The 23368-nt window shown below is 37.6% G+C and overlaps 1 protein-coding gene across 2 annotated transcripts in view; it reads left to right on the plus strand.

The window, feature by feature from the left end:
- The window catches only part of evla (Enah/Vasp-like a), a 37046-nt gene extending 16175 nt beyond the window's left edge, over positions 1 to 20871 (plus strand). For both annotated transcript variants that reach the window (XM_016675942.1, XM_016675941.1), the window contains exons 2-14: positions 431 to 599; positions 1753 to 1933; positions 8886 to 8943; positions 10423 to 10484; positions 11852 to 12721; positions 14957 to 15204; positions 16398 to 16513; positions 16605 to 16632; positions 17811 to 17853; positions 18952 to 19012; positions 19094 to 19151; positions 19231 to 19288; positions 20244 to 20871. In XM_016675942.1, the coding sequence (XP_016531428.1) occupies positions 431 to 599; positions 1753 to 1933; positions 8886 to 8943; positions 10423 to 10484; positions 11852 to 12721; positions 14957 to 15204; positions 16398 to 16513; positions 16605 to 16632; positions 17811 to 17853; positions 18952 to 19012; positions 19094 to 19151; positions 19231 to 19288; positions 20244 to 20281 (1990 nt within the window). In that variant the 3' untranslated portion in view covers positions 20282 to 20871. The remainder of the gene's footprint in view (positions 1 to 430; positions 600 to 1752; positions 1934 to 8885; positions 8944 to 10422; positions 10485 to 11851; positions 12722 to 14956; positions 15205 to 16397; positions 16514 to 16604; positions 16633 to 17810; positions 17854 to 18951; positions 19013 to 19093; positions 19152 to 19230; positions 19289 to 20243) is intronic.
- Positions 20872 to 23368: the final 2497 nt, after the last annotated feature.

A 23368-nucleotide genomic window follows, 5' to 3' on the forward strand; every position in this document is an offset into this window, starting at 1 on the left:
ACACACACACACACACACACACACACACACACACACACACACACACACACACACCCTTCTTTGCTCGAACTTCTTAACACCACAACCAGCACCACTACAGAAGCAGAAATCCTCCGGGTTCAGTTTTAGGTCTGCTTTGCTGTTTTTGTAAGCATCCCCAGCCTTTGCCCTGTAATCACAAGCTGGCAGATTCCTGCTGAGCCTGGATATTTTTTTCTGAGGTGGTTAAAAACAAGAAAGTTGTGCGACCCATGGGAAACCTCGGATTGGCATGAAATTTTTTAATAATTGACTTTTATTGGTGCCTGAAACAGGAAAAAGCCCCCAGTGGATCAGTGTAACGTCTCAGCTCTTTACTGAGATAATAAACGAGATATTCTGTATTCCACACATTAACATGGACCTTCCTCTCCTCCTCCTCCTCCTCCAGTGAGCAGAGCATCTGCCAGGCGCGGGCCTCTGTGATGGTCTACGATGACGCCAGTAAGAAGTGGGTGCCCATCAAGCCGGGGCAGCAGGGCTTCAGCCGCATCAACATCTACCACAACACTGCCAACAACACCTTCAGAGTGGTGGGGGTCAAACTGCAGGACCAGCAGGTGAGGGGTCACCTGGACGCCACATCCAAGCGGCTTTACTAAAAACACAAAACACAGCAGCCAGTTACAAAAGTAAAGTGTTTAAAAACAAACAGCTGGCTGAATTGTAATGATGATTTGGCTAATGGTGTAGCACAAAGTTCAGTTCTTGAGCTTATCCTATTCATTGCTTACATGTTTTCACATACCCTTCTTTTTAGCTTCAGATAAGGTTTATTGTTTCATGTTTTCACGCCTGATAGTCCAATAGACTGGGTTTGATTTGGGACCAAGATTGCAACATTTGTTACATTTTCAGCTGCCTTCACACTGCACTGTGTAATTGATAAACCTGTTCACTTCTTCGCCTGTGGGGGTGCTGCACCAAAAGCCACTGACAGAAATGACATGAAAACCTCTGAAGAAGACATGAGCGCACCTTCCTTCTTCACAAATGTAAACAAAAATGGCTGCACCGTAAAAACACAAAATCTTACCTAGTAGTTTCTTGTTCAGACTAACTCACAAGTAACCTTTTGACAAGATACATAAGATTATTTTAAGCTAATAATTCCCTAATATTTACAAGAAGTACCAGTTCACATTATTTCAGTTTCTAACAAGACATTTTTCCCATGTTTTAAGTGACATTATCTGCCAGTGGACTTGAACTTTTTCATCAATATTAAGGAATTATTAACTTTAAAACAACCTCCTGTATCTTGATGAAACATTACTTATACATTAGTTTTATCTTATTTCAAGTGTGAAGATATTTGAACTAATTAGACCAAACTACTTGTCAGGATTTTGTGTTTTTGTGGTTGTAAGAGTTGTTTATTGTCTGTGGTCAAAGACCAGGAGACATTTCTCCCACTAGCGCTAGACTCTTGTGTTTGTTTTGGTTGCATTTACCCAGAATGCCCTGTGCTGCAGTCCGCTTCCTGCTTTTGGAGCGTTCTCCAGTCGCATATAGATTCGACCCAAACCAGAGTTCACTTCAACCGAACCGAGGCTGAGCTTTTGTCAGCTTTTTGGTCTACATCAGAGTTCGATTGCATATTCACACCTCACCATATGAACCGGACTTTCTAGACAAACGGACTGGAGTTGGATTTATGCGGACTGAACAGAGCTGATGTGAATCCACCATGCTTCTTTCTCTTTCCTTTAGGTGGTTATCAACTACTCCATAGTGAAGGGTCTGAAGTACAACCAGGCCACCCCGACCTTCCATCAGTGGCGGGACGCTCGGCAGGTCTACGGGCTGAACTTTGCCAGTAAGGAGGAGGCCACCACCTTCTCCAACGCCATGCTGTTCGCCCTCAATGTCCTCAGCTCCCCCGACAGCGGAGGTGAGGCGTCGTCTGACCTCCATCTGATATATTATAACATATTTCATTAAATTGAGATAAGGGGTACTTTCTCCTACTTGTTGCTTTTTCCCTTTTTTTCTAGAACATGTTTGAAATTAATAAATAAATATAAAAATCTATCCATCCGTTATCTAAACTCACTTAACAGGACAAACAACCAGGCAAATAGGGAGTGAACTTTTACTACGTTATTTTGTGATGATATTGAGATAACAACAAAGATTATGATCAACAAGCTATTAATCATATAGCTAGCTTTGTTTTAACTAATAATTAAAACTTATCATGACAACAATAAATCAAATTCTTATGATAAAAAAATTTATGCTAAATTCCCACACCTACATGCAAACACTCAGAAAGACCCCCAGGCTCGGATTTGAACCCAGAACCTTCTTAGGCACCGTTATTTCTACCACAAATCTTCACTGATGTTTTGTTTTTATTTTAAAAATGGCCAAAATGGGTTGAAAACTTTTGTATTTTGAGAAGCCCTGGAAACGTTTCTGGGCAAAAGTCAAAGGTTTTGAGAAAAAGTTGCTGGTTTCCACTAGGGCTGTAGTGATACAATAATCTCACGATACGATACACGATATTCTGATCACGATGCGATATATATATATATATTGCGATATTCAGCAAATGATACAATTCAATACACTTTTGTGATTTTCTGAAACATTTTAGAGGGACTGTGTGACTGTTATAGAGTTGGATTGAATTAATTTAACTGAAAACTGATTAAAAGCACCAACTACACAATACCTGGCTCTGGTTGGACATGGACACAGACTTAAAGTCGACAGCTGGACAAAATGAATCAAACATGAGAAAACATGTTTAATTAAAACAGTACAAACTGTAGCTTACATGCATTTGTAAAGTAAATAAAGTGCACCAAGTACCTGCTCTGAATAGTTTGATACCTTTTTAACCTTCTGAAGGAATCACTCTAAGCCTGATGACCTAATCACTCTCCCGGTGAAGCAAGCAGTGAGTGAGCAAGGTGACAGCTGGATGTTACGATACTTGCGGATGAATATCGATTTTTTTCTAGGAAAGAAAATATTGATATATATTGCAAAATCGATATTGTTACACAGCCCTAGTTTCCACCAGGAAGTGGTGACTCTGATATCAGTTTTATCTTCATATCAGCAGCTTTTCTGTTTTTAAACGAGCTGTGCCCCAGTGTAGGCTTTAATGAGAATTATACTCATAATAATGCTGTAATCAGCACATTTTAAATTGGAAAAAAGGCCAAACAAAGAGAGAAATCTTAAATAGTTGGTAATTCACTTGCTATAGTTTGAACCATCTGCGCAGTAAGTCAGCCCAGAAGTTGCAGATTTGGGATTTTTTTGTGTAACAGCAAGGAATCATGGGAATCACTGATGCTGCTGTGCTAGAAAGTATAATTAACTGAATTAATTACACCTGCATTGCTCTGCTCAATAGTAAATCACTATGACGCAGTAACAATGCTGTTGGTCAGAATTAGATTGTTTTTATTTTCTTGCAGTTTTATTCACATTTTCTGCACAAACTTTTAGCAAAAAATGATTTATACCCTTATATCTCCTAAGTCTGATAACTTTTTTGATCTTTGATAAGGTCTTAACGGCCTTTTTCTGAATAATGCTACTCAGGTGGATTATTTAATATTTAGTCGGATTTTTCACATTCAGTAAATTCAGTGAAGTGTAAAAAAAAATTACCTGCTAAACTGATCTTTACTGCTCCCTGCTGGTTGATATCAGGTACTGCAGCTGTAATCCCAGCGCCAACAAACGACATGAGCAGGAGAGTTGTTGCATTTTATTTGTATTTTTTTTAGTGTGTTTTCTAACTTGTGGATATTTTTTAACTTAAAGTTGTGTAAATATTTTTACATATATTTTAACTCGTGTAAAGCAATTTTTTCCCAGATTCCCAGATTTAGAGTTATTACACATGTGCAGTGAACAAAACAAAACATTAAAACCCTAAAGTGTATTTACGGCTAAACTTACTCATACTCTTAGTTTACCAGATAGCTTCAGACCATCTCTGGTTACAGGCCACTTATATACTCAGTGTGTGTGCGTGTGTGTGTGTGGGTGGGTGTGTGTGTGTGTGCGTGTGTGTTTTACTGCACTGTCATTCCATCCCATCCTTGTGACCCTCCCGATGAAGCTAAAATATCTCTCGTGGAGCCTAAATGTCGTACCTTTTTTTTTTTTTGTCGTCATCGTTCGTCTCGTGTCCATCCATGGGAAACACTGTCATGCGTCTCCAGCTGTTTGCTGTTGAAAGCTGCTGCAGTGGCAGCAGCGGCTGGTTGTTAGCAGCTTGTGGAGTTAGCGACGTTTGGCCGGCATGCTGATTCCTGAGATTTCAACCAGTGACCTCAGACTGGTTTCTTCAGCCGTCATCGTCCTCAGTAAGTGTCATGTTGGGTTGAGGAGGAACCTGCATGACAATCCGGCATGTTTTCCATGCTACTGCAGCAGCTTCTAATAGAGACATACTGATTTTTTAACATTGCTTTCGACTATTCTTCTGCAAGAAGAAAGTAACTTTTTTATATTAAACACCAAAAGAGATTGCAGCAGATTGTTGGTGTGACCGCACATTTATCTCTTCACCCTTTGGACCAGGTGCTACAGTAAAAAGCCGCATCCTCTTAAACAGAGGAGTTTTACGAGTAAAGCAGTATTTTCCACACATGTTTATAGATTTATTTGCAGCTGAGCAGCCTGGAAAAGCATTGAACTTGTTTCCAGGTAGCGATCTGCTAAAGAGAAAACATTAAAACACTGAACGTGTTTCTTTTCCACAATCTGGATGAGAGCGTTTCACACGGATCATGCAGGTTTTTTATTTTCCTCGCTGTTTGACTTTAAATTATACTAATTTCTGCTTAGTGTGTAAGCATTACCTGAATTATTTCTGCTTGCAAAATACCAGAATTTTTATAGATATATTTTAGAACCTTCATAAAATTCAGAAGTTTTAATCAACTAAGATTAAATAATTTGGGAAAACCCAGACAAAGACGTCCACTGCAAAAATACAAAATATTACCAAGTACTTTTATCTATGGAGCAACTCAAACATGCTGCTTCCTCCTGTGACTTGTAAGAAAAAAATCTAAAGTCAACATATTAGGAGAAAGTTGTAGACTGCCTCACGTTTGATTCACCCTTCGGTACAATTTCCAGGTACTGGAACGTTCCCCATTCATCTGTTTAAATAATCATGTGGATATATAAACAGTATGGGAATGTCCAGCCATTATAAAGCTTAGCAAGGAAACTGTCTCTGAGATAAGCTACTGTAGTTCACTAAGGTGTTCTTAGTCACCTGAATGACCTTTGCACCAAATCAGTTACGAAGTGACAAAAAAAACACGTTTTTGTGCTTCATTTGACTCTCCACAGCTTGAATAAGGGCACTAATAAATATATCCATCCATTTTAATACATTTTTAAAAGAACTTATCAGAAAGGAATTTCAAAAATAACTTAAAATCAATAATATCTGATATGAAGCAGGGAAAAGATTTGGTTTGAGGTAGTGATTCAAAACAAGGTAATATGTGTATGTAAATGTCTGGTTTGATCTGCAGATAAAAAATAAATATGTTTACTATTTTCTCACATTTTAGTTAACTCATCCAAACTCATCCAGCATTATAGTAACAGAGTAGAGGGTCCAGCAGATTTTGGGGTTTATTCTACTGAGTCACCAGAAATGATCTTTAATTTTATTTCTTAGATAAAATTAAAGACATTAACTTTTTGTTTTTACCATACTGAATCTCAGAAATGTTCACGTTGGTAAAAGGGGATGTTTCTGTGAATTTTCCTCCCGGTTTTTACACATATAGCTACAATTCAGCTAAAAAACAAACACACCTCTATCCAAATAATGTTCCACAATGATTTTGTGTAAGAATTAGGGTTAACATAAAAGTAGACCTAACTTAAAAAGCAACAAGAAAATGGAAAAATGAAAAAGTTGCAAAAATCAGCAGCATACAATGAAGCTAAAACTAAGTTGAAGCCATTTTGGATTCAATCTTAGCTCTCATTAGTTATTAAAGATGTGATGACAGAAGTAGCTTGAATTTTTACTAAGATGCCTGATTTTATTAGTGAGTGGGTGGACAATGCTCTGTTGTGTTGGACGGTTCTTATGTTTGGATTTGTGGGAAAAGCTGTGAAGCATTTAATATCAGCTCTCAAACTGCAGCTTGTTGGATGCCAGGAATAAAACAGAAGCAGAGAATCTGAGTAGCAAACAATATTTTTTATGTTTGTTGTTTATGAAGTTTCTTCTTAATTTGAAGGACTCTCCAAGAAGTCTAATGAAAACAAAACTTTTTTGATTGTCAGTTTCTTATACAGCTCCTATTTCTTGCTGAAAAGTTACTTGCAAATTAGTTTCATTTTATTTCAAGATATTTGCACTAGAAATAAGGCTGGACAATAAATCAATAAAAATATATATTATGATAGACACGTGATCAACATCAATAGATAATACTGAACCGCACAGCATTCTGGGAGATGTAGGCAGAGGTAAGAGGAAACCGCTCACGGCTAGGAAAGCAGGTGGAATCAACTAACTCACTCACTCTTTGGTTACCTAGCAACACGCTCACTCTTTGGTTACCTAGCAACACGCTCACTCTTTGGTTACCTAGCAACTCGTACCTAGCAACTCGCTACCTCTTTGGTTACCTAGCAACTCGCTACCTCTTTGGTTACCTAGCAACTCGCTACCTCTTTGGTTACTTGGCAACAACCTGTTGAGTAACTTGCGCAGCAGCAGTTTCAAGTTTCATCATTGGGCATCACAACTACTTAAAAATAAGCGACGGTGTGGAATGAAAACTGAATAAAAGAGGAAAGGTCACGCCAGTTTGGCAGAGATTTAAAACAAAATAACTCATCAGTAATTATGGATATCAACTGATATTAAACACTTGTATTGTGATACATTTTGCAGCCATATCGTTCGGCCCTACTCGAAACCAAAACCCTTGGTAAGATTTTGTTTTTTTGCAACGTGAACACATCATTCCCAGTGTGAAGCATGGCAGAGGCAGCATCATGTTATGGGCACCCGTCTCTTTATTTCTTAGCTAAATGAGGAGAATATTAACTGCCTGACCAGAAACTGCCATCTTTTTTTTCTTGGTCGTCCAGTATTTGAAGATGAAATTGCAGAAGGTGTTAATTGAAACTTCTGAGACACACTGAGTTGAAAACATGCAGCTAAATACAGAAGATCTCAGTATCTGCCAACTCTGCAAACGCTCCGAACGGAAATATCACCCTGCGGGGATCCTGATGGCACACTGGGCGCTGGAGTCTAATGACTGGTATTCTGGTGATACGTGATAAGCGGCCCCCGTCGCCCCCTGCTGATCGCCACTTCAGAGTCGGCGTGTGCTGACCTGAGCGACTAAAACGTTCAACACCAGCTCTGTTTCTTTTATTTTTATTTGGGTAAATTTTCTTTTATTGTTTCCAGGGTCTCTGTTTGTCCCAGTGTTTGTTGGGTTTATTCTCTGCTGTGGTTTGAGGCTGAAATTCCTGCGGTAGAGAAACTGCTTAGATAAAATCACATGGTGCCAGCTGCTGTCTGCCTGTTTTACGCCTGATTGTAGTTCTTGAAATCCTTAAAAATACTTTAACTTAAACGAGTTTTGGAAAATGCTTGATTTCTGTATAAAGTCCTTGAAAGTGCTTTATATTCAAACTAATCATTTTTTGTAATAAAGTGCAAACATTTGATTAAAAGCCTAAATTTGGAAATCATTAATTATGTTTGAAACCAGATATTTTCATGCAGACAAAACAATGTTTCCTCACTGTCTAAAGTTAAATCAGACCAAACTTTTCTTGTTTTAGGTCAGTTAGAATTACCACAATTATTTCTATTGTCTAAATACTAGAAAACTTAATTAGAACATTTTTTATGGATTATTTTTGAACACACTATTTGCAGTTGACACTAGGTATTTTAATACACCAAATAAAATTACACATTTTGTTTCTCATTGACTGAAGTTAAATCAAACTATTTGTTCTTGTTTTAGGTCAGTTAGATTTACCCAAAAAATTATTTCTGCTTTCTAAATGTGAAAACAGATTTTTCTTTTTTTGTAACTTTCTTTGTCTTTGTGTTTAATCCTTTTATTTGAGCAGGAATGTCATTTATCTTGACTCAATTTGTTTGGGTTTTTTCAATCTAATGAATGTTTAATATTCTTAATTTCTCAATGAAATTAAGAATTTCATTGACAAGAAATTCACTTTTTCAAGTGATGGGATAATAGACAAATAACTCAAGACTGTAGGCAAGAGTGTCCAGAGTGGACAGAAATGTCCAAAAAGCAAGGAGAGAAATTACATTTTGTATATGTACACATGATCTAATAAGGATTTATACCAATGTAGTGGTAAGTAACAAACCATAAACATTACTTTTTTTTTGTTTCCTTAAAAGAGTTTTGTTTTTTTATATTTTATACAGTAAACAAAGTTATTGAAATTGGTGGATTCTTTTGTTCGATTAGTGTTTTGTTCTCAGGCCAGTCAGACATTTCAAATATTTTAGTTTATTTACTCCATGCTGTAGAATGCACAATATTTCTATAATACATTATAAATAACACTAACATATGGTATCATATAATTATGAATGACAACTGTGTAGTTTCTATCTATGTTGCTGGAAAAGTTTGAAAACTTACCTTGAAAATGCTTGAAAAGTGCTTGAATTTTACTGCTGGAAAAGTTTACAGATCCTGTTATTGGATATTTTACAACAAGGTTTTTCATCTGGGAAAAATATTTCCAGACAGTCTAAGCCAACTGTATGTTATTTGTTGTTAGTCAGGTTGTTTTTAGTTTAAACATATTTTTCTGTCTTTCAGGTCCTGTAGTTCAGCGCCAAAATGGTCCGTCCTCGGAAGAAAGTGAAGCTCAGAGGAGGTATGATTCAAATTAGGCCATGTAGAAAAACATCAACAATAAATAAAGGGAATAATGCGTCATTTCAATACATTTTTCTTGGCTTATTATTACATTAGAGGAGTGTTTACTTTAAAAAATCAAACTGAAGCATTTTTTCTTTAGTGCCATAGTTCTCACCTTTCCAGACTGTTCTTGAATTTTTTTTCCAAGAACAGACGCTTGTTTTGTGTTGCTTTTTGAGATTTTTTTTTTAACTTACTCCATGTTTTTCCACTCAGGATTTAACAGAGTGGTTTGGTTTAATTTAAATCACCAGTTAACATTTTTCCCATAACAGCTTAAATCTGAGAGGGCCTAAGATGAAACCTTGGGGTACCCGACGATGTAAAGTTACAGTTTGGCAGAAACAAGTCCCTGTCCTTAAATTAAAACTAAAACCAGTCAAATAATGTACCAGAGACTCTCTCGTCTGGTAATATACTGTGGTCGCACTGCAAAAACACAAAATCTTACCAAGTATTTTTGTCCATTTCCTAGTGCAAATATCTTAGTTTAAAAAAAAACAACTTACAAGTACATTCAGCAAGAAATATAAGTTTGTTTTAAGTAAATAGTTCCTTAATTATACTGGCAAATAACCAGTAAAAAGACATTTTTTACTGAGTGAAATAATCTGCCAGTGGAACTGGAACTTTACGTTTTAAGGAAATATTGACTTGAAATAAGCTCCTATAACCTGCTGAAAAGTTACAGGTTACTTTAGTCTCTTTTCAAGTGTACTAAGATATTTGCCCCACAAACTAAACAAATTACTTGGTAAGACTTTGTGTTTTTGTAGTGCATCATCAGCTGCGCTTCCATTGACCATAAAATTGTGCAAATCAGAATTATGGAAATAAATTTGCTTCATTATAAACATGCCCATTTAGAAAAAACTCATGTTTTTCAATAAAAGGTTTTTGGACTAGGATGAGGTGGTTCTTCAGCCGAATCAAAATTAGTCTAGTTTGCAAATGGAAACACTTTTTTTTTGCATCACACGGGTCATATAATCAATTACTGGATGTTACTACTGGCAGAAACGATGAAGATGATGATGACAGGAAGTGGTAGGAGGATCATGGCGTGACATGTTTTAATGACTTATCACATGGACAAACTTATTGACATTGGGATCACTGCAAATGCAACATTGTGTTTTTTCAACATTAGCAGAATATCAATAAAGTTTTATACACCTTTGTAATGGAAACAGATAGTGGAGGTTATAACTGAAGGAATCAAAATGATGAGAAAAAGGGTTTGGGGCTTATTACAGGAAAAAGTTGATTAAGTTGAAATAAAATGCTTGAGGCCTTATCTTTTTCAGGTTTTGTAATCAGCTTGTGAGTCATTGTTTAACCTCATTTGGCGGCAGACGGTCAAATGAATCATTAAGCTTAATTTACTGAAAGCAAACGCAGCTCTTCAGAGCAGTGACATCCTTGCACTTGATAGGATGATGGAGCAACATCAGATGCAGGCGCACAAAGAGAGGGAGCGGCGGACATCAGGATCAGGTGAGGCTCCGGCAAACACGCCCACACCCCCCTGTGAAAACAAACACACACACCGAGATCCAACACGTCATATGATCCTCGCTGCACAAACATCCAAACAAAACACTCTTCTAGCGCCCTCCATCTGCCAATAAACGGTTCGGACAAGAGCTAATTAATATTTACCCACCCATGTTTGATTTTCCCTCTAGTAGGTCAGGCTCTCTTTGTGTTTCCAAAGCAAACAGATGACTTCACCTGTAGGGAATACCTGAAATTCCTGGATAAAACAGGTTCCTAGAGTTAATTAGGCTTCCCGTTGTGCTCTGTTGTAGTTTTCTCCCAAAGCCTTTCTGCTTTTTATTTTAATCCATGCATACATATAAATGTTCATGTCTGCTTTTTAGCCACACCTACAGACTTGGGATGTTTTCACACCTGAGAGTCCGATAGACTCGGTTCGATTGGGGACCAAAATTGCAACATTTGTTACATTTTCACCTCAATCAAATAAACAAAACCCATTGAAAAACTGTTCCCCTCCTTGCCTGTGGTGGCGCTGCACCAAGAAGCACTACAGGAAATGACACAAAAATACATGAGCGCAGCTTCCTTATTCACAAAATGTAAACAAAGATGAAGTGGCGTCAGATTTAAGAGCTTCTCGGATTTCTCATCTGTCTTTGGCAAATGATCATGAGTCAATTCTCCAGCTAGTGCCAGACTGACATGTTTGTTTTGGTTCTATTTACCCAGAATGCCATGCGCTGCAGTCCACTTCCTGCTTTTGGAGCGTTCTCCAGTCCGCTTGGCATTCACTTATGCATTCGAACCGCACCAGAGCTCACTTTAATCGAACCGAAACCCAGTTTTTTTAGGCCAGGCTGTTCGCTTGAATGGTCCACTTCAGGGTTCAATTACACATTCACACCTCCCCAAACGAACCAGACTTCCTATTCTAACTAGAGTTCGATTAAAGCGGACTAAACATGGCTGGTGTGAATGCACCCTTGAACATCCTCCTGTGTCCCTGATGTGGATGGTAAAACCAGTGCTCCCCCTTCCCCCTGCTCTACCGCCATCTTTCTTCCAGCTGCCGTTGGGGGGAAATGCCACATGCTCTCCGATCATGGCTCAGTCATGTTGCATTCTGCTGCTTGTTCTTTTTTACAATATTTTGCTTCTTTCTTATTTGCTGTTTGCTTCTGTTTTTTGACTGCTCCTGATTTTTTCTCATCTTACTTGCTTGACTGTTCAGTTGCTTTTCATTATTCTCACGTTTTTCTCTTTTCTGTTCTCCTTTGTTTGTTGCCCTCCTTCGTCTGCATCTCCTCTCTCTCTCTCTCTCTCTCTCTCTCTCTGTCTCTCCCACCTTTTGCCCGCCGCAGTCGTTTCCACCCTCCAGTATAAAGTGTCCACCCCTCCCACCCACCCAGACACTCCTCCCGAGTACAGACAGTTCAGAGCTAGCACACTGCCGCCCTCCTACGTCCGTGTGGCGTCCTCCTCCTCTCCTCCGTCTCAGGAGAAGGAGTTGGGGGCCATTAGGGACAAGGCCCAGCTGTCCTCCCAGCTCTCCACCTCGCTCGCCTCTGCCTTTTCCCCAGTCCAGACAGGAGTGAACACCCAGGGCCGACAGGTCCGTCAGATCCCCTTATCCCCTCCCACGGCGGCCCGCCACCTTCAGCAACAACAGCAGCAGCAGGACATCCTCCTCCCCCCCAAACATGGCACCTGGTCTGCCTCCCACTTGCAGCAGATGTACCCCCAACCCTCCTCGTCCCCTCCGGTAATGATGCCAGTGAAGCAGGGGTTACCCCCGCAGCCAGTCCTCCCAGTAGCTCACCCACTTCCACCAGTCAGCACTAGGATGAAGCCCCCTCCCCTTGAACCTCCCGCCGTTGGGGGCCTCAGTCAGCCGCCACACCCTCACTCCAACGGCCAGCCAGACGATTCCTACTCTCCTCTTTCCCAGCATCTCCCGCTCACACCGCAGTACTGCGAGGCAATCCCCCTCCCTCCTCTGATTGGTCAGTCAGGCCCCAACCATCACCCCCAGAACCAGTTAACCTTCCACTCTCAGCAGCATCTGCACCAACAACACCAGCAGCAGCACCACCAGCAGGCCCAGACCCCCACCACCATCACCTCATCTTCCTCATCCTCCTCGCCCCCCTCTTACACTGCCATGTCAGACGGGGGCTCTCCCAAGAAGACCCCCTCCCCTGTCCCCCAGCCGGCCCCCGCGGCCAGCAGCAGTAAGTATGGAGGAGAGGAGCAGGAAGTGGCTCAGCAGGGAAGTGACAGGAGTTTTCACTCTGCGTGTGTGTGTGTGTTGGATGAACAGGAGTGTGTGTGGATTAGGGATGCAAACAGTTAATCGGCTGATTAATTGTCGATTAACAGTTTATTAGAATAAAATGATTCCCAATCGATTAACTAATAACGTCCTCATAGACCTTCCTTTAGTGTTGTAGTTTGGCCGCCATCCAGCAGAGGGTGCCGCTGGTCATCCTTAGAGCAGAACTAGTTGATGCAGAAACAAAGATGGCGGAGCCGTACCAGAACAGTAAAGAGAAACAGATCAAACAGAGTCCAGTTTGAGATGCAAAACGCTCTTTATGCAGTTCTGTTTTAAAATGTGAACAAACTTTCACCTTAATGCTTCATCCAGCGTCAGCTTCTCTACTGAAAACCACAGACTAGCTACGAAGGCGATGATGTCAGAGAATTAGGCCCACGCTAAGAAAATGAAAATAAAATTGCGAGAATAAAGTTATAGTATTACGAACAGAAAATGACTATTCACGCAATACTAGGACTTTATTCTTGTGATATTCCGACTTTATTCTAACGACTTCGATCACGTAGAACTTTATTCTAGCAAAATTCTTATTTTATTTTCAAAATATTATGACCTTTTTCTATTGTGAATTTTTAAAAACGGACTTCTGTTCAGCTTTATGAGAGTTTAATGGATCCACACAGAAAAACTGTAACATTATGGAAAAACAAAGCTGATTTTAAGGGCTGCAGTGAGTTAATGCGTGTCGGGTGGCAACGTTTTAACATTGCTTACAGAGCAAGAACAGACAAAACTGCATGGAAATTAAGTGTTTCACATATCTTTTCATATTTTATTTTTCTGTGCAGCAACTTAAGAAATTCCCGTCTTATATATGTTTCTAAGTTCTAAACTCACTCCAAGTTTCTAAGGTCTGAGTGTCTGCAGGCAAACATAGAAGAAATCTGTTGGGAGGAAAAAGCTTTTTATGCTACTTTATCAATTTAAAATTACTGAATTTAATTTCATACTAAGATTTTATAAACATAAACTTTGTAAGTCTGTTATAATAGAATAGGAATAGAAATGTGCTTCATTGTTCTACAAGTGGGAAATTTATGTGCAGCAGCAGAAAAGTGACAGGAAATTAAACAAGAAAATTCACAAAAAGGTAGAAATATGCAATGTCCAAAAACAGAATAAATAATAAAACATACTTCACTTTAAGGCAGAATTTTAACAAAAACATTGTTCACTTCAGATAAATGTGTAACTGAGTTGGTTAATTAAAAAATTACAAAATGTTCATGTCTATTAAAACATTAAATAGACATGAATTGTCACTAATTTGGATTAGTGACAATAAAAACCACAACTGCAGAGATGAACAGAAATCCAATACTCTACGATATTTTACTTATATTTTCTGTTGCAAATTTTTTTCTTTTTGCAAAGAAAACATATTTTATTGGGAAAGACCATTTTTCTTAACAATTAAGGTAAATTTGTAACTAATAAGATTCATAAATATTTATAAAAGCAAAAATTCCTGTGCTGCAACTTTAAGTTACAAACCGATTTAAAGGACAGAATAAACTCATACTTATGCAGTAGAGTTAATTTGATATATTTTTATTAGGATATAATGTGTAAAAGTTATTATTAAAAAATTTCATTAATATTTATTTAGAGACAAACATTGAATTTGTTAAATTGTCCATGGTTTTCTATGGGGGGCTTCAAAATGTTGGATGAGGGGGAAAAAATCATAAAAATATATCTTTTTTTAATCATTGTTATAAAAAATAATTTGAAATAATTTATTGAATATTATTTACAACACTCACCTTTCTGATTGGCTGACTGTTCTGCTCCTCGAGCTAATATTACACAAAATGGAGACGTTTCTGACTACATAGAGATGGAACCAACCAACCATGAGCTTTTTAAGCCTGCCGCTGTGTTTTGCTTTGTTTTTATTAGTTATTTTTGCAGGGACCGTGTGTAAACACATTGACTTTTACTAAAAGAAGAGATGCTTTACATCAGATTTAGCTTAGCGCTGCCGTCCATCTGTAGTTCCTGGACAGGTCACATCAATAAAATACACTTTGAAACATTCACAATACGTTAGATGTATCCTACTAAATTTCTTGAGGTAACAGTTGGGAGTCCATCGTTACTAAAGCTGTAACTTTACCCCGTCCAGGTGGCCCCGTCTCTGCAGGTCACCCTGCGATGCTTTCTGTGGCCCCGCCTCCAGCCGCGGCCCCGGCCCCCATGGCCGGGCCGCCGGCCCCGCCGCCGCCGCCGGGCCCGCCGCCCCCCATGGCGGTGCCTCCGCCCATGCCCCCTCCTCTGCCCACCGGTGGGGGCCCTCCTGGGGGCCCGCCTGGGGTCCAGCCTTCAGGACTGGCTGCAGCTCTGGCTGGAGCCAAACTACGGAAAGTGCACAGGGTGAGTGCTCCTGTTTACCAACACATATTTTAACAAACTTTAGTGATTTTATGGTCGACATTTTATCCAGATTTCACTTTTTACATGTTTTTGTTTTTCCGTTTGTTTCTACTGCTTATAAAAACAACTAGCTGTTTTTGGGCAATAAGTTAAAGTTTTTTGGTGTCTAAAAAAATTAGCCTTTTCCAAAACCTCCAGATTGTTAAGTCACATTCGAGAGGTACTGCGCTGTTGCCTAGCAACCCCATAAGCCCAGCCGGTCTCCTAGCAACGAAAGCCGAATTCCTTCTGGTTTTACCTTTGTATGCGCTTCACTATGGCTGCTGGAAAAGACAAACGTTTTATTTAATTAAAAACTAAATGGTTGTATATAATAGAGGAAAATATACAAATCAATAAAATGAAAGGCAGCAGAAAGAAGAAAAAAATGTTTTATCTGCTCCTTTTATATCAAGAATAAAATCGAACAATGGGGATTTACAAAAAAAAAACTAAACAATTCGTATGGGTTATGCTATTTCATAACTAGCAAAAGTTATGAAAAACAAAGTTTTACCGTTCTCTTAAATATGTACATTGATCTGGCATTTTTTTGTCGACTTACCAACCAGAAACCACTTGCTGCATTCTTATTGCTTGTGCAGGAGCATCAACTAATGCTTTTCAAAGACATAGAGTTCTATTTTTGCTAAAACAGGCTGAGCTGAACAAACTGACTTAACTGACTAAAACCTCATTTTCTAATATACATGAAATGCATGTACATAACATGTACATGCATGTACATAACATGTACATGCATGTACATGACATGCAAAAAATGTCATGTACATGTTTTGTATAGCCTGTGAATCCATCCTAACTTGTTCAAGGAAGCATATTAAGTCACATTTAATATCAAGTATTGTTCAGTACAACAGGATTTAAAAAAAAAATCCAGATTAAGATGTTGTGGGATGACCTTAAACAGGCCATTCATGCTCTAAAACCCTCTAATCTGAGTTTAAGCTGTTCCCCACTGAGAAGAGTGGGCTGAAATTCCTCCACAGAAATGCAAAACATTCATTTCATTTCTAAATCTGCTTAATTAGACCACAGGAGCAACATTTTCCCATGTTCTGGGACATTTTCCCTCCACTAAGTGGCTCTGGTGACCTCTGGTGACCTCCATGTTGTTTGAACATTTCCTCCAGGATGAGAGCAGCCCACCCGGCTCTGGGGGTAAATGTGACTCCAACCGGTCGAGTGGGGGCAGCGGCGGCGGCGGAGAGGGGCTTATGCAGGAGATGAATGCCTTACTAGCTCGCAGGTAAAACATCAACAGGAAGTACAGTCTGCTTTTAGAAAACGGTTGTGTTTATTTCTGAAGTTCAAATCGCTCTTCCCTCGTTCTCTTTTAGACGAAAAGCTTCAGAGAAACCCGATGAAGTAAGTTGCACATTTTAACAAAAATCTATAGTTTCTTTATAGTCAAGAGCTCAGATGGTACATTTTAGCATGCTCACTCCTCAGGTCGTATGTTTGTCATATTTAGCCATTCAAGTTCCGGCCATTTTACAAAATGGTTGCTGTTTTTGAGCCTTTTAAACCAGTTATTGCCGTAAAATGTTCTCCGTTTTCATAACTTTAACTTTATTTTACAAGTTTTCTACTTGGTCATCCTATTCAGACAACTAAAGTAACCAGTTATATATAGTGATATAGTCATGACTTTTATAAGTTTCACAAACTGGAAGTAGCTGAAGACAACGGTCTTCATGGTTAGCGTTAGCTTCCATTCATATTTTTATGTGTGTAGTGATGTAGCGTTAGCTTTTGGTATATTTTTATGTGTTTACCAGTTCACATTAGCAGTTTAGCGCTAGTTTATGGTGATTTTTTATAGCATTATTTTCTGATTAGTTTTTTAATGTGTTTAACAGTTTAGCGTTAGCTTCTGTGTAGTTTGTGTAACGGTTTAGCATTAATTTCTGGTGTTTTTTTTTTTATATATTTTTAGCAGTTTAGTGTTAACTATGATATTTTTAATGTGGTTAGCGACTTGGCATTAGCGGAACTAAGACTCTGAGCAAAACTCAGTTTGGTTAGCCAAAGCTAGCCACATTTTTGGTGCAAACATATTCTCCATGTCGGCCATCTTGAAAAAGCAAACAATATCAAGAAAATACATATGATTTCTATGGTTCAAAATATGCAGGTTATAATTTGACACCAAACACATTCACCTAATTGGCAATTTTACTTCAAGGAATAATTTTCAGTGAAAATCATGGTGGCCATTTTGAAAAATAAAAAAATATCATTAAATATGATTACTATGGGTCCAGTTATGTATGATTTGACAACAAAAGTATTCATTTGTAATAAGTATTGTCAATGTCAGTATGACGATCATGGTGGCCATCTTGAAAAACAGCCACCATCTTTAATTTTCCAGTGGCTAAAAGTTGTTTCTGTGCCATGTCAGACTCTTGTTTCTGCATGTGAACAATTTAGATGAAATATTCAATTATTTGGTGAACTAAGAGATCAAAATATCAGAACTGCTGTCATCTTCTTCTTAGAAAAACAATATTTTATTAGAATCACATATTTATTTTTTACAGGATGATTCAGGTGGTCGAGGGCCGGGTCAGCAGAACTCCACAGGTACGGATAACGCTCAGCATCCAGCCTAACTGGGTTATGAATATCCAATGCATCAGTCTTATTTCCATATTTTGAGCTCAAGATTACAAAGAAAACATTTTCCAGATGTTGGATTAATTCCTCAGATGATTTAATCTCAAATAAACAAACTGGTGGATTTAACAAGAAACATGATTAGAAAGGTTCTGATTACATCAAATTGGTCATAAAATTAAAAGTAAGTGTCGCTCACGTTAGCTTAGCCAGGCTTGATTAGTGTTTTCTATGAAGCCTGAAGTGGATAATGTGAAATAATAAAAAACGGTAACTGGAACCAGATTAAATGGACTGGTACCATGGTTGGTTGTGTTCTTTCCCAGCATGCACTGGTTTCCTCTGCTTTCATGGCACAGCCAACAAAACCAGAGCCGAGTCGTTCAGAACCGACCTCAGCGGGGAATGCCTTCATCCCTGATTATTATTTACATGCTTTCACCAACTGTGCACTTCTGTGTGAGTTTTCATATACACGCACTGCAAAAACACAAATGTATCCCAAGTATTTCTGATTTATATAGTGCAAATAACTAGCTATCTAAATATCTAGCTTGTTTTGAGTCAATAATTCCTTAATGTTGATGGAAAAGAACTGGTTCCTCTGGCAGATTATTTCACTTACAATGTGGGGAAAATGCCTTGCTACAAGTGAAAATAATCTAGTTATTTTTCATCAATATTAAGGAATTATTTACTTTAAATGATCTCCTATTTCTTGCTAAAAAGTTTTATCATGTTTAAAGTGAACTAAAATATTTACATTAAAATTAACCAAAAACACTTGGTAAGATTTTCTGTTTTTGCAGTGCACACACCTATATACAAACATAAAACTGTTTTTACCCTTAAAGTGTAAGATATATGCTTATAATAAATAATTTCTTGAATGTTTAGAACTAATAATAAAGAAGAGAGAATATTAGCTTTGAAATAAAGTTGTTTTTTATGTCCTCACCATATTACTGTTCTCCATGCAGTTTTAAACCTTTTAAAAACAAAGTATATATATTTTACAATCAGTAATTGTTCCGATGGTAACTTAGTTTTTGCGTATTTCCACAGATGCTCTGAAGAAGCCGTGGGAGCGGTCCAACTCTGCAGAGAAATCCTCGCTGGTGTCCAGGTGAGCAAATTAATCCTGAAAATGAAACCAGCTAACGAGCGGCGGAGAGTAAATTCTGCCTGGTGTCGGTTTGTGTTTCAGAGTGAGACCCATTGGCAGCACCAGTGAAGCCGACACAGAATTCGACAGGATGAAACAGGTGATCCGATCAGAACCAACTGGGTTTACTGGGGGATGTGGAAAATAAGCTCACACGTGGATTTTTTGTTTGTTTGTAGGAAATTTTGGATGAAGTTGTGCGCGAGCTACACAAGGTGAAAGATGAAATCATTACCGGTAAGCAACGCCGTCTTCTGCACAGACCGCGAAAATCTTTACACTGCAAAAACACAAACTCTTACCAAGGATCTACGATTTTAGTCCAATTATCTTACTACACTTCAACTAAGACGAAACTAACTTTAAAGTAACTTTTCAAGACATAGGAGCTTGTTTTAAAAAAAGAAAAAATCCTTAATATTGGTAAAAATAATTTTAAAAAGAACAAGTTACATCACCAGATTATTTCACTTATGAAAAATGTTTTGCCATAAGTAAAATAATCAGCTCAACTGGTACGTTTTTATCAATATTAAGAAAGTATTTACTTACAGCAAGCTTCTGTATCTTCATGAAAAGTTACTTTAAAGTTAGTTTTGTAAGGCAGTGTGTTAGGGCCATTATAAATAGAAAAAAGGAGTAAATTTTCACCAAGAAAGGTGAAGATTTTTTTATAGGGATATTTTTATAGAAAATTTTAAACTTTTCAAACTGATATTTCCGAATTTATTTAGTGAAAATTTGTGATATTAACTTAAACATTTAAGGGATTTTTTTTTTTTTTACCATTTTCAGTTTTTAAAACTCAGAAATGTTCATGTTTTTTTTGTAGAAAATTTCTGGTACTAATGTCAAATTTGAAGGATTTTTTTCTAGCTAATTTTCAACTTTTCAAACTCAGAAATTAAAATTTGTTTTTTGAAAATTTCAAGAATTAATCTCAAAATTTCTGAGTTTTTTTTTTCTAGGAAATTTCTTAAATAAATCTAAAAATTTCTGCATTTTTGGGTAGTTTTGTCCTATTTCAAGTACACTAGGCTAGTTGCATTAGAAACTAGACTAAAATTACCTGGTAAGACTTTCTGTTTTTGCAGTGTACCGTCTCCAACGCTGCAGCTTGATTTCTCTCAAACTCGTCCAACCTGACAGTCAGAGCAGCTGCTTCAGTTTCTCTCCGCTTGGTTTCTTGCAGCCATCAGACATGAAATCGGCAGAATCAGTACATCCTAATCCCGTCCCGCCAGGCGGACGAAGACGCGGCAGACGGAGGACGGACGCGCAGATGCACAGACACGAGGACCGGGGAATGTTCTCTCAATGTTTCTGTTGCAGAGACGTTGCGGCAACATTTAAGTCTGCTGGACAGCAAAAAGGAAACGGGGAAGACGGAAATGTTGTGATTAATTTAAGGAAAGGAGGAAACTTGGACTAGAAGAGACGTTTGTACTGAGTTCGGTGTTGTGGTCCTCTCTGTGCACCTAGACTCAGTCAGCCCAGTGTTGCAGCTTTTTTGTCTCTGTTGAGTCTTATGAAGAAAATATTTTTGTTTTCTAAGTTTTTACTGTTTTATTATTTAAAACTGTGGTGATAATGATGATGCTGTCGATGACAATGAGTATTACTTGGTATTAGAGAAGGACAAAGGAATCTTGCACACCATTTCTGTCTGCTTTTATATTTTCTATGGTCGCTTTCGGTTCGTTTTTCTCCCTGAACATTTCATGAGAACAAGCACAAAACGGGCGAAGCTGCAGATGCAGACACGCTCGCCCTTAAACGGCGTATATAAAACAAAAAGTGTTTTTATAACTTTGCTCATACTGCTGTCGTACGTCTAATCTTTTCTCTCCATAGATGAAAATTACCTCTAATCTCAGAACATTTAGAAGTGCAGCCTGCTTACACTGCAAAAACACAAAATCTTACCAAGTATTTTTGTCTAGTTTCTAGTGCAAATATCTTAAATATCTAAGCTTAAAATATAATTAAACTAACTTACAAGTAACTTTTCATGAAGATATAGCAGCTTGTTTTAACTAATGAATTCCTTAATATTGATGAAAAAGTTCTGGTTCCACTGGCAGATCATTTCACTTATAACAAAACATTTTTTTCAAATAATCTACCAGTATAAAGTCACTTCTCTTAAAGTGTAATGTATTTGCAGTATAAAAATCCTTGGTAAGGTTGATGTTTTGCAGTGCGCGGCTCCAGTACGGTTGAGGAAACGAAGCAGCCTGATGGTGTAAATGTGCCGCCGTGTTTCTCCTCCTCCGTGTGGAACGGGGTCATCCTTCGCTTTGTGAACCTCCCAGTATGCATGAACCTCCCTCCGTCTATATTTGTTTTCTATTTGGTTCCAAACTTAATTAAAATCTATATAAATGGTGGTGCGTTTGTTTCTGCAAAGGTTCCCCGTTTTGCTGTAGATCAGATGTTGACTGTGATGATGTGGGTGAAAACGAAGCGTTTTTATCTGCAGCCGAGTGAAACGGAGGTTTAACGTTTCTGTCCGCGCTCGAATTTAAAAGCTGGAAGTAAATTTATTCCAATTCAAACTAAATCTCAGTCAATTTGTGTATTTTTAAGACACTTTCACACACACACACACATATATATATATATATATATATAAATAAAAATAATTACACATAAGTACACTGAAAAAAAATCTATTTCTTCTGTAACTATCAGTACACTTTAAGACAAAACTAATTTACTTTTCAGCAAGAAATTTGTCCTTTATGTTTTTTTTAAGTTCCACTTTCAAAATTTCTTATATTTAACTTATGACATTTTTCCCATATTGTAAGTGAAAAAATCTGGAATTAGAACTTTTTGAATCATTATCAAGTAATTATGACTTTAAAAACAGCGGTACATCTTGCTGAAAAGTTACTTGTAAATTAGTTTTGCCTTGTTCTCAGTGCAATACATTATTTGCACTAGAAACTAGACTTGGTTAGATTGTGTTTTTGCAGTGCATTATTACTATATATTTTATTATTTAGCCACAATGAGTGGATTTCAATTATGCACTGCAAAAACACAAAATCCTACCAAATATTTTTGTGTTCCAAATATCTCACTACATTTGAAATGAAAGTAACTTACAATTATCTTAAGTAAATAATTCCTTAATATTGATGGAAAAGTTCTTGTTACATTGGAAGATTAAAATGTTTTTAGCTGCTGTATTTTCCTGAAAAGTTTCTTCAAAGTTAGTTTTGTGAACTGAGATATTTTCACTGGAAACAAGACAAAAATACTTTCTAAGGTTTTGTGTTTTTGCAGTGTAGAACTGCAGACCTCGGTTTTAAAAGCTGTAATCAGAATTCGATATAAAACATCAATAAAAAGATGATCAGAAACGTGAAAACTCGCTCGATATGCGTCAAAGAAACTCGATCCTGAAGAATAAAACCATGAATTAGAAAATAAAAACGAAGCTTCGCTCTGTGAGTGGACAGGAACAGAAACATTAAAATGAGGGACAAAACTTTTATTCCAAAATATCAATTTACTTTTCACGGCATTTCCTGATCTACATTTTTACATGTTGAGATTTCAGATGACAGAAACGAGATTCATCGTTTCACAAATCAGTCAAAAAACAATAACACAGCATCACAAACACATTAATTAATATTAATAAAACAATATCTAGACTCTTGGATAAAAAACAGATGGAATACTTTATGAAAAATAAAAATACAACCACAAAACTGTAATCCTGATGGATTAATGTTTTTTCATGTTTGGTTTTGTGGCTCCAGTCAGATTTTTATGATTTATAGCAAAACAAAGCGTCACTGAAGAAAAGCTCCTCTTACTCAAAGTATCAACGCTGCGTTCCTCTTCAGCTCCGTTCTGCCCAACAGCAATAATCTGCTCCAATGTTGAGGGATCAATAATCTGATCGTTCAGGAGAAACTCTGACAATGTGTGTGACCTTCATCTGAGACACGACGACTATAAACAAATCAACTTTTACAAAACAGCAGGAGTAAAAACGTTTCTCTTTCAGCGACTGCATCAAAAAGTTCAACTACACTGCAAAAACACAAAATACTACCAAGTATTTTGGTAGCTTTTTAGCAGGATGTGAATAATTCCTTAATTCTGATGAATACGTTTCACTGGCAGATTATTTAACTGATGAGACATTTTCTCATTTTATAAGTAAAATAATCTGCCAGTGGATTCATCAATATTAAGAAATAATTAACTTAAAACAAGCTCCTATATCTTGCTGAACATTTACTTGTAAGTTAGTTTTATCTTAGTTCAAGTGAACTGAGACATTTGCATTAGAAA

The sequence above is a fragment of the Poecilia formosa genome, unplaced genomic scaffold (assembly GCF_000485575.1).
Source record: "Poecilia formosa unplaced genomic scaffold, Poecilia_formosa-5.1.2 Scaffold123, whole genome shotgun sequence".
NCBI lineage: Eukaryota > Metazoa > Chordata > Actinopteri > Cyprinodontiformes > Poeciliidae > Poecilia > Poecilia formosa.